This window comes from Rhinichthys klamathensis, unplaced genomic scaffold, assembly GCF_029890125.1.
Source record: "Rhinichthys klamathensis goyatoka isolate OS25496 unplaced genomic scaffold, OSU_Roscu_1.1 h1tg000844l_1, whole genome shotgun sequence".
Classification (NCBI taxonomy): domain Eukaryota; kingdom Metazoa; phylum Chordata; class Actinopteri; order Cypriniformes; family Leuciscidae; genus Rhinichthys; species Rhinichthys klamathensis.
The window spans coordinates 45,013-57,176 of NW_026607218.1; the positions used below are offsets into that span (position 1 = coordinate 45,013).

Here is a 12,164-nt window from a genome sequence, read left to right on the forward strand (position 1 = left end):
CACCATCACAATCACCACCATCACCACAACAATCACCATCACCACCATCACAATCACCACCACCACCATCACAATCACCACCACCACCATCACTATCACCACCATCACAACAACAATCACCATAACCACCATCACAATCACCACCATCACCACAACAATCACCATCACCACCATCACAACAATCACCATCACCACCATCACAATCACCACCACCACCATCACAACAATCACCATCACAATCACCACCACCACCACCATCACAACAATCACCACCATCACAATCACCACCACCACCATCACAACAATCACCATCACCACCATCACAATCACCACCATCACAACAACAATCACCATCACCACCATCACAATCACCACCATCACCACCACCACAACAACAATCACCATAACCACCATCACAATCACCACCACCACCATCACAATCACCACCACCACCACCATCACAATCACCACCACCACCATCACAATCACCACCATCACCACAACAATCACCATCACCACCATCACAATCACCACCATCACCACCATCACAACAATCACCACCACCACCATCACAATCACCGCCACCATCACCACCATCACAACAACAATCACCATAACCACCATCACAATCACCACCATCACAACAACAATCACCATAACCACCATCACAATCACCACCATCACCACAACAATCACCACCACCACCATCACAACAATCACCACCACCATCACAACAATCACCACCACCACCATCACAATCACCACCATCACCACAACAATCACCACCACCACCACCATCACCACAACAATCACCACCACCACCACCATCACCACAACAAACATCACAATCACCATCACCACCATCACAATCACCACCATCACCACAACAATCACCACCATCACAATCACCACCATCACCACAACAATAACCATCACCACCATCACAATCACCACCATCACAACAACAATCACCATCACCACCATCACAACAATCACCACCACCACCATCACAACAATCACCACCACCATCACAACAATCACCACCACCACCATCACAATCACCACCATCACCACAACAATCACCACCACCACCACCATCACCACAACAATCACCACCATCACCATCACCACCATCACCACAACAATCACCACCACCACCATCACAATCACCACAACAATCACCATCACAATCACCACCATCACAATCACCACCATCACAACAATCACCACCACCACCATCACAATCACCACCATCACAACAATCACCACCACCACCATCACAATCACCACCACCATTACATGTAATGAGTCTATATAATATATTAGTTTCACCTTTTAAGTTGAATTGCCGAAATAAATGAACTTTTGCACGATATTCAAATTTTTCGAGTTTTACCTGTATTTTCCTGTTATCTCTGTAAAGCTGCTTTGAAACACTCTGTACTGTAAAGAGCACTGTATAAATAAAGCTGACTTGACTGATGTTAGTTCTGGAGAGTGACGAGGCCGGTGAGGAGGAGGAGGACGGGTCGGATCGCTCCGGGCCGAAGAGGAACCGCACCGGCATCATCACGCTAACAGAAGAGCAGACAGCAGAGCTAGCCAAGAGGGACCCGCGCGACGAGCCCAGTGTCTCAGAGAAGGTTCTGGCCCAGACGGCTGCCGAACGAGACCGCATCAGTGAGGTTAAAGACAAGTGTGTGGAGCTCAACATAGAGCCGAAGTTCGCAAACCGCTGCCAGTACTGTCCCAAGAGCTTCAAGAAGCCCAGCGACCTGGTCAGGTAATAATCACCTCTAACCTCTGAGAACATCTGTAACGGCTCATGCACATCTCCATCTGTCTATACAGGCAAACCAAACATCAATCAACACCAGATACCAGTGTTGATATGTTTCACTAGTGTGTGCAGGACACTATAGTTCATGTATGTAAGTGAGGAGAGCAAAATAAAGTAAACTGTGACATATTACACCCAAAAACTCTTCACACAGAGACTACCAGTGACATTTATACACATCTGGGAGCAAATATTACTCCTCCACTTTGAGCTGATCATGTTTTGCTGAAGTGTGTTTTCTGTAATTGCTAATGCTCTTTTTACACACAGACTGAACAACATGAAGCATTGCTTGGTCACTGGTTGAGCTAAACTGGTATTATCTAATTGTGTAGTTCAATTTAACAGCTGACAGATATTCAACATAATTCATGTGTGAGAGTCTAACAGAAGGACGGACAAAACCAGTCAAATATCCTCTGAGTTCTGCTCATATTTATCACCATTTCCTAAACGATAGCGAATAAACTGTGATAATGTGAGAAATGTTGCAGGTGTCCGAGTAAATGTTGGTTTGACCGTACATCTGTCCTAACAGTAGCCCAGAACACACTTTGTTTTTCATCTTTCAGACACATCCGGATACACACAGGCGAGAAACCGTACAAGTGTGATGAGTGTGGGAAGAGTTTCACGGTGAAATCCACACTGGACTGTCATGTTAAGACACACTCAGGTGCGTTTAGATCTGTGTTTGTGCTTATCCTGCCTGGGGACGTTGATTATCACTGTTAATTATATTTGCTATAACTTCAGCAATAATACACTGAAAAAGATAATTGGAGAAGGATTTAAATTTCACAAATAATTATAAACAAACAGCAAGTGTCACGTTGGATCCTATGTTCTTATAATCTGGAGAAATGGCTTGTTTTCTGTCTGATTAATTGAAGTAATTTTGTTTGTATTTTTTCTGCCAATATGCTTCTATGTTTACTGGAACATGATTCTTTAGTGTTTTATGTACCATATGGTCATGCCATAGTTTTAGTAATTGTAGGCAGATGTATTTATACAACTTTATTTCTTTTCTTTTTCTTACCGTCAACCTACAGGGACTGCAGATGAAAATGATCCCGTATGGTTAAATCTGGCACATTTACATGATGGACGCAAGTGCTCATGGCAATTAATGTGCATCGTCGTTTCTAAAATAAACATAATCACATTGAATTAAACATGACATTTTGAAGTAGAAAGAATAAAATAGAATTTTCTTGTAAAACACTCCAATAATCTTTAAACAACTTAAATCATTTCAAAAATATATATTTTTACAATGTACCAATTCATGTGGTTTGTAGAAGAAGCTATTTCTTTTCTTAGTGATCTGACATGTGATATTCACATGATCGACGCAGCGCGAGCTCCCTCGAAAGGGAACGTCTCAGGTTACGACTGTAACGCTAGTCGCCTGAGTAGGGAACGAGACGCTGCGCCGATGACGCTTTGGGAACGCCCCTGCGTGATTGCGTCTGAAGCACGTGTGTCAACTAGTCCAACGGCGAGAGTGAGCGTCACGGCGGGTGACGTCACGACCAGGAAAGGATAAAAGCACATCCGGTCTGACCGGCGTTAGCTTCGAATTAGCCGAAGCAAGTCGATCACAGGGATGCAGGAGGTATGGCAGGGCGACGCAGCGTCTCGCTCCCTACTCAGGCAACTAGGGTTACAGTCGTAACCTGAGACGTTCCCTTTCGAGGGAACGAGAATGTCCGAACGCCGTACTTACAATTGCCTGTTATAAGAAACTGTTGGCAACAGTCCAGGTCCAGGCTGTAAAACCTCACTCATGTGAGCGGGGAAGACCAGCCCGCGCGTCACACACCTCCTGTAGGGAAACCCCTGAGAATAAGGCTTTGGAGGCCGCCATACTCCTAGTAGAGTGAGCTCTGACAGCCAAGGGTGACGGCAGTTAACCGGATCCCACTGACGCTCATGACACCAAGAAGTGAAAACTTTCCACTTCAAGGCATAAGGTTTTCTCGTGGCTGGATCTCTGGAGTGTAAGATGGTCTCGGTTGAGAGAGCAGCATCTATGAGTCGGGCTCCCTCAGAGGCCAAACCCACAGGTTGCAAATCTCTGGGTGGGGGTGAAGGATTGTGCCCCCCGCCTGAGACAGAAGGCCTCTCCTGATCGGGAGCTCCAAGGGAGAGCCGTCGAGGAGATAAATAAGGTCCGCAAACCAAATCCGGCTCGGCCAGCGTGGTGCTACTAGCTCCAGAACTCCTGGGAGCCAAGCAACGGAGAAATGCATACAGATGTAGCCTCGGCCACATCTACACCATAGTGTCCAGCCAATCAGAAGAGCGTGTGGGCGGAGTCTCTCTGCAGGCACACTGCACTCTTAATCAAATCAGTCAAAAACCACAGCCAATCAGAAGAGCGTGTGGGCGGAGTCTTTCTTCAGGCACACTGCACTCTTAATCAAATCAGTCAAAAACCACAGCCAATCAGAAGAGCGTGTGGGCGGAGTCTCTCTGCAGGCGTGCTGGACTCTTAATCAAATCAGTCAAAAACCACAGCCAATCAGAAGAGCGTGTGGGCGGAGTCTTTCTTCAGGCACACTGCACTCTTAATCAAATCAGTCAAAAACCACAGCCAATCAGAAGAGCGTGTGGGCGGAGTCTTTCTTCAGGCACACTGCACTCTTAATCATATCAGTCAAAAACCACAGCCAATCAGAAGAGCGTGTGGGCGGAGTCTTTCTTCAGGCACACTGCACTCTTAATCAAATCAGTCAAAAACCACAGCCAATCAGAAGAGCGTGTGGGCGGAGTCTCTCTGCAGGCGTGCTGGACTCTTAATCAAATCAGTCAAAAACCACAGCCAATCAGAAGAGCGTGTGGGCAGAGTCTTTCTGCAGGCACACTGCACTCTTAATCCAATCAGTCTAAAACCACAGCCAATCAGAAGAGCGTGTGAGCGGAGTCTTTCTGCAGGCACACTGCACTCTTAATCCAATCAGTCTAAAACCACAGCCAATCAGAAGAGCGTGTGAGCGGAGTCTTTCTGCAGGCACACTGCACTCTTAATCAAATCAGTCAAAAACCACAGCCAATCAGAAGAGCGTGTGGGCGGAGTCTTTCTGCAGGCACACTGCACTCTTAATCAAATCAGTCTAAAACCACAGCCAATCAGAAGAGCGTGTGGGCGGAGTCTTTCTGCAGGCACACTGCACTCTTAATCAAATCAGTCAAAAACCACAGCCAATCAGAAGAGCGTGTGGGCGGAGTCTTTCTGCAGGCACACTGCACTCTTAATCAAATCAGTCAAAAACCACAGCCAATCAGAAGAGCGTGTGGGCGGAGTCTTTCTGCAGGCACACTGCACTCTTAATCAAATCAGTCTAAAACCACAGCCAATCAGAAGAGCGTGTGGGCGGAGTCTTTCTGCAGGCACACTGCACTCTTAATCAAATCAGTCAAAAACCACAGCCAATCAGAAGAGCGTGTGGGCGGAGTCTTTCTGCAGGCACACTGCACTCTTAATCAAATCAGTCAAAAACCACAGCCAATCAGAAGAGCGTGTGGGCGGAGTCTTTCTGCAGGCACACTGCACTCTTAATCAAATCAGTCAAAAACCACAGCCAATCAGAAGAGCGTGTGGGCGGAGTCTTTCTGCAGGCACACTGCACTCTTAATCAAATCAGTCAAAAACCACAGCCAATCAGAAGAGCGTGTGGGCGGAGTCTTTCTGCAGGCACACTGCACTCTTAATCAAATCAGTCAAAAACCACAGCCAATCAGAAGAGCGTGTGGGCGGAGTCTTTCTGCAGGCACACTGCACTCTTAATCAAATCAGTCAAAAACCACAGCCAATCAGAAGAGCGTGTGGGCGGAGTCTTTCTGCAGGCACACTGCACTCTTAATCAAATCAGTCAAAAACCACAGCCAATCAGAAGAGCGTGTGGGCGGAGTCTTTCTGCAGGCACACTGCACTCTTAATCAAATCAGTCTAAAACCACAGCCAATCAGAAGAGCGTGTGGGCGGAGTCTTTCTGCAGGCACACTGCACTCTTAATCAAATCAGTCAAAAACCACAGCCAATCAGAAGAGCGTGTGGGCGGAGTCTTTCTGCAGGCACACTGCACTCTTAATCAAATCAGTCAAAAACCACAGCCAATCAGAAGAGCGTGTGGGCGGAGTCTTTCTGCAGGCACACTGCACTCTTAATCAAATCAGTCTAAAACCACAGCCAATCAGAAGAGCGTGTGGGCGGAGTCTTTCTGCAGGCACACTGCACTCTTAATCAAATCAGTCAAAAACCACAGCCAATCAGAAGAGCGTGTGGGCGGAGTCTTTCTGCAGGCACACTGCACTCTTAATCAAATCAGTCAAAAACCACAGCCAATCAGAAGAGCGTGTGGGCGGAGTCTTTCTGCAGGCACACTGCACTCTTAATCAAATCAGTCAAAAACCACAGCCAATCAGAAGAGCGTGTGGGCGGAGTCTTTCTGCAGGCACACTGCACTCTTAATCAAATCAGTCAAAAACCACAGCCAATCAGAAGAGCGTGTGGGCGGAGTCTTTCTGCAGGCACACTGCACTCTTAATCAAATCAGTCAAAAACCACAGCCACGTTCTTGTTTACATTGAACGTTTTTGTTTTCTTGTGTCACGGCATCACGTCTGGTTAGGACACGGTGTTATAACGTGTTAAAGGAAGACAGAGACTACCTACTGTAGATGCCATCCAGAACACCATAGCAACTGCGTAGCAATGTACCACTCAGAACCACTTCATAAACAGCAATACCCAGAAACCACTCAAACACCATGGCACTAATTTTTTGCACAACTAAGCACCACTTAAAACTTCTTCAGAAAATTTACAAATCTGCTCCAGCAACAGCCTTGTTTTATTCCCGCCTCTTTAAAGTCCGATGTGTGTGTGTGTGTGTGTGCAGGGCAGAAGCTGTTCAGCTGTCACATGTGCAACACGTCGTTCTCCACCAAGGGCAGTCTGAAGGTCCACATGCGTTTGCACACCGGCTCCAAACCCTTCAAGTGCCCGTTCTGTGAGCTGCGCTTCCGCACGTCTGGCCACCGCAAGACCCACATCCAGGGTCACATCAGGCCCTCGGACCGCAAGGCCAAGCGGAGCGCCGGCGCCGAGAGACCCCCGCAGGACCAGTGCGCCCCTCAGGCTCAGGAGGCCCAGACTCTACTGCACACCACCAGCTCAGATCCCAACATCTACATCCCAGCGAACCCAGTGCTCACGGGCCAGTATGAGCCCAGTCTGCTGCAGCAAGGCCTGGTGGGACAAGCCATACTGCCTGCTACTGTCTCAGGTACTGATGACTACACAATACACACATGCAAACACTGCCTGCTACTGTCTCAGGTACTGATGACTACACAATACACACATGCAAACACTGCCTGCTACTGTCTCAGGGACTGATGACTACACAATACACACATGCAAACACTGCCTGCTACTGTCTCAGGTACTGATGACTACACAATACACACATGCAAACACAAGCGTTTGCAAACACAATCTCACTGAAAGCTCATTTTTGGAGATATCAACCTAAGATTTGGAACACAACTTGTTCAGATTTTTTTCTTGCAGTTTTAGAGTTCAACATGTTTTGAAAATATATATTTTATATCAAATATGAATTATTCAATTTTTACATTGTACATTTTCATACACTCAAACTTCTATAACTTTTTTCTGTTTCACTTTCTCAATTTATTTCACTTCTACAAAAATCTGCTAAATGTCTTCTTTAAGACAAGACCAATCTATATACCAATCCACGTCTAAAGTCCAAAGCATTCTTGAATTACAACCATTTAAATTCGGAATGTGCATTTTCATGTATATGCAAAAAAAGGGGGTGTGTCGCTTATAACAAAGTTATAATTGACTTTAGACCAGGTTTCAGTTGGTCAATGACTATTTCAGTTCCTCAAAATAGCAACGCGTCAACAATGCGCCTGAGCACACCTGGTTTTCAGACCATCATGGGCGCAAATGTATTTGCTATTTAAACAACGTTGCGCAGGACATGTTGGGGCTGAAACTAGCCAAACACACTGGCGTGGCTCCTGGCGGGTGCATGATGGGGCCCTTAATGTGAGACTGAGATCATGTGAGTAATATGGGACTGGTCTCGGAAAGGGCGAGAACCATTTTTCTAGACCAGCAGATTTCAGACTTCTCCTGGAACTCTCCACATGTTGGATGTTGTTTGGCACGAGCGGACCTCATGAGGCGGATGAGTGCATGACTGTCCTCTTTCCTCCTCCAGCGGGTGGAGATCTGACGGTCTCTCTGACGGACGGTCTCGCTACTCTCGAAGGGATTCACCTGGTGTGTCCGAATGTGCAGATCTCTGGGATTGACCCCAGCAACATCAACAACATCACTCTGCAGGTACGGCTCGACCCGAGAGACTCTGTGCTGAACGGATCGTGTGTAGGTGTGTGTGATGCTGTAGGGTGTGTGATGCTGTAGGGGTGTGTGATGCTGTAGGGGTGTGTGATGCTGTAGGTGTGTGTGATGCTGTAGGTGTGTGTGATGCTGTAGGTGTGTGTGATGCTGTAGGGTGTGTGATGCTGTAGGGGTGTGTGATGCTGTAGGGGTGTGTGATGCTGTAGGTGTGTGTGATGCTGTAGGTGTGTGTGATGCTGTAGGGGTGTGTGATGCTGTAGGTGTGTGATGCTGTAGGGGTGTGTGATGCTGTAGGGGTGTGTGATGCTGTAGGTGTGTGTGATGCTGTAGGGGTGTGTGATGCGTGATGCTGTAGGGGTGTGGGATGCTGTAGGGGTGTGTGATGCTGTAGGTGTGTGTGATGCTGTAGGGGTGTGTGATGCTGTAGGTCTGTGTGATGCTGTAGGGGTGTGTGATGCTGTAGGGGTGTGTGATGCTGTAGGGGTGTGTGGTGCTGTAGGTGTGTGTGATGCTATGGGGTGTGTGATGCTGTAGGTGTGTGTGATGCTGTAGGGTGTGTGTGATGCTGTAGGGGTGTGTGATGCTGTAGGGGTGTGTGATGTTGTAGGTGTGTGTGATGCTGTAGGGGTGTGTGATGCTGTAGGGGTGTGTGATGCTGTAGGGGTGTGTGATGCTGTAGGGGTGTGTGATGCTGTAGGGGTGTGTGATGCTGTAGGTGTGTGTGATGCTGTAGGGGTGTGTGATGCTGTAGGTCTGTGTGATGCTGTAGGGGTGTGTGATGCTGTAGGGGTGTGTGATGCTGTAGGGGTGTGTGGTGCTGTAGGTGTGTGTGATGCTGTAGGGGTGTGTGATGCTGTAGGGGTGTGTGATGCTGTAGGGGTGTGTGATGCTGTAGGGGTGTGTGATGCTGTAGGGGTGTGTGATGCTGTAGGTGTGTGTGATGCTGTAGGGGTGTGTGATGCTGTAGGGGTGTGTGGTGCTGTAGGTGTGTGTGATGCTGTAGGGGTGTGTGGTGCTGTAGGGGTGTGTGATGCTGTAGGGGTGTGTGATGCTGTAGGGGTGTGTGGTGCTGTGGGTGTGTGTGATGCTGTAGGTGTGTGTGATGCTGTAGGGTGTGTGATGCTGTAGGTGTGTGTGATGCTGTAGGTGTGTGTGGTGCTGTAGGGGTGTGTGATGCTGTAGGGGTGAGTGGTGCTGTAGGGGTGTAGGGGTGTAGGGGTGTGTGATGCTTTAGGGGTGTAGGGGTGTGTGATGCTGTAGGGGTGTGTGGTGCTGTAGGGGTGTGTGATGTTGTAGGGGTGTGTGGTGCTGTATGTGTGTGTGATGCTGTAGGGTGTGTGACGCTGTAGGGGTGTGTGATGCGTGATGCTGTAGGGGTGTGTGATGCTGTAGGTGTGTGTGATGCTGTAGGGGTGCGTGGTGCTGTAGGGGTGTGTGGTGCTGTATGTGTGTGTGGTGCTGTAGGGTGTGTGATGCTGTAGGGGTGTGTGGTGCTGTAGGGTGTGTGATGCTGTAGGGTGTGTGATGCTGTAGGGGTGTGTGATGGTGTAGGGGTGTGTGATGCTGTAGGGGTGTGTGATGCTGTACGGGTGTAGGGGTGTGTGGTGCTGTAGGGGTGTGTGGTGCTGTAGGGGTGTGTGATGCTGTAGGGGTGTGTGGTGCTGTAGGGGTGTGTGATGCTGTAGGGGTGTGTGATGCTGTAGGGGTGTGTGATGCTGTAGGGGTGTAGGGGTGTGTGATGCTGTAGGGGTGTGTGATGCTGTAGGGGTGTGTGATGCTGTAGGGGTGTGTGATGCTGTAGGGGTGTGTGATGCTGTAGGGGTGTGTGATGCTGTAGGGCTGTGTGGTGCTGTGGGTGTGTGTGATGCTGTAGGTGTGTGTGATGCTGTAGGGGTGTGTGGTGCTGTAGCGGTGTGTGGTGCTGTAGGGCTGTGTGATGCTGTAGGGCTGTGTGGTGCTGTGGGTGTGTGTGATGCTGTAGGTGTGTGTGATGCTGTAGGGGTGTGTGGTGCTGTAGCGGTGTGTGGTGCTGTAGGGGTGTGTGGTGCTGTAGGGCTGTGTGGTGCTGTAGCGGTGTGTGGTGCTGTAGGGCTGTGTGGTGCTGTAGGGGTGTGTGATGCTGTAGGGCTGTGTGGTGCTGTGGGTGTGTGTGATGCTGTAGGTGTGTGTGATGCTGTAGGGGTGTGTGGTGCTGTAGGGGTGTGTGATGCTGTAGGGGTGTGTGGTGCTGTGGGTGTGTGTGATGCTGTAGGTGTGTGTGATGCTGTAGGGGTGTGTGGTGTTGTAGGGGTGTGTGATGCTGTAGGTGTGTGTGATGCTGTAGGGGTGTGTGATGCTGTAGGTGTGTGTGATGCTGTAGGGGTGTGTGATGCTGTAGGGGTGTGTGGTGCTGTAGGTGTGTGTGATGCTGTAGGGGTGTGTGATGCTGTAGGGGTGTGTGATGCTGTAGGGGTGTGTGATGCTGTAGGGGTGTGTGATGCTGTAGGTGTGTGTGATGCTGTAGGGGTGTGTGATGCTGTAGGTGTGTGTGATGCTGTAGGGGTGTGTGGTGCTGTAGGGGTGTGTGATGCTGTAGGTGTGTGTGATGCTGTAGGGGTGTGTGATGCTGTAGGGGTGTGTGATGCTGTAGGGGTGTGGGATGCTGTAGGGGTGTGGGATGCTGTAGGGGTGTGTGATGCTGTAGGGGTGTGTGATGCTGTAGGGGTGTGTGATGCTGTAGGGGTGTGTGATGCTGTAGGGGTGTGTGATGCTGTAGGGGTGTGTGATGCTGTAGGGGTGTGTGATGCTGTAGGTGTGTGTGATGCTGTAGGGGTGTGTGATGCTGTAGGTGTGTGTGATGCTGTAGGGGTGTGTGGTGCTGTAGGGGTGTGTGATGCTGTAGGTGTGTGTGATGCTGTAGGGGTGTGTGATGCTGTAGGGGTGTGTGATGCTGTAGGGGTGTGGGATGCTGTAGGGGTGTGGGATGCTGTAGGGGTGTGTGATGGTGTAGGGGTGTGTGATGCTGTAGGGGTGTGTGATGCTGTAGGTCTGTGTGATGCTGTAGGGGTGTGTGATGCTGTAGGTGTGTGTGATGCTGTAGGGGTGTGTGATGCTGTAGGTGTGTGTGGTGCTGTAGGTGTGTGTGATGCTGTAGGTGTGTGTGATGCTGTAGGGGTGTGTGATGCTGTAGGTGTGTGTGATGCTGTAGGGGTGTGTGATGCTGTAGGTCTGTGTGATGCTGTAGGTCTGTGTGATGCTGTAGGGGTGTGTGATGCTGTAGGGGTGTGTGGTGCTGTAGGTGTGTGTGATGCTGTAGGGGTGTGTGATGCTGTAGGGGTGTGTGATGCTGTAGGTGTGTGTGATGCTGTAGGGGTGTGTGATGCTGTAGGTGTGTGTGATGCTGTAGGTCTGTGTGATGCTGTAGGGGTGTGTGATGCTGTAGGGGTGTGTGGTGCTGTAGGTGTGTGTGATGCTGTAGGGGTGTGTGATGCTGTAGGTGTGTGTGATGCTGTAGGGGTGTGTGATGCTGTAGGTGTGTGTGATGCTGTAGGGGTGTGTGGTGCTGTAGGGGTGTGTGATGCTGTAGGTGTGTGTGATGCTGTAGGGGTGTGTGATGCTGTAGGGGTGTGTGATGCTGTAGGGGTGTGTGGTGCTGTAGGGGTGTGTGATGCTGTAGGGGTGTGTGATACTGTAGGGGTGTGTGGTGCTGTAGGTGTGTGTGATGCTGTAGGTGTGTGTGATGCTGTAGGGGTGTGTGATGCTGTAGGGCTGTGTGATGCTGTAGGGGTGTGTGGTGCTGTAGGTGTGTGTGATGCTGTAGGGGTGTGTGATGCTGTAGGTGTGTGTGATGCTGTAGGGGTGTGTGATGCTGTAGGGGTGTGTGATGCTGTAGGGGTGTGTGATGCTGTAGGGGTGCAACGATACACTCAGGTC

At 49.4% G+C, this 12,164-nt stretch overlaps 1 protein-coding gene across 1 annotated transcript in view; it reads left to right on the forward strand.

The window, feature by feature from the left end:
- Positions 1 to 12,164, forward strand: part of LOC130078246 (zinc finger protein 236-like) — a gene marked incomplete at its 5' end in the record, with an annotated part of 64,845 nt that overhangs the window by 40,718 nt on the left and 11,963 nt on the right. Inside the window, 4 exons of the mRNA XM_056243771.1 lie at positions 1,489 to 1,783; positions 2,413 to 2,516; positions 6,751 to 7,137; positions 8,110 to 8,234. Of these exons, the coding sequence (XP_056099746.1) occupies positions 1,489 to 1,783; positions 2,413 to 2,516; positions 6,751 to 7,137; positions 8,110 to 8,234 (911 nt within the window). The remainder of the gene's footprint in view (positions 1 to 1,488; positions 1,784 to 2,412; positions 2,517 to 6,750; positions 7,138 to 8,109; positions 8,235 to 12,164) is intronic.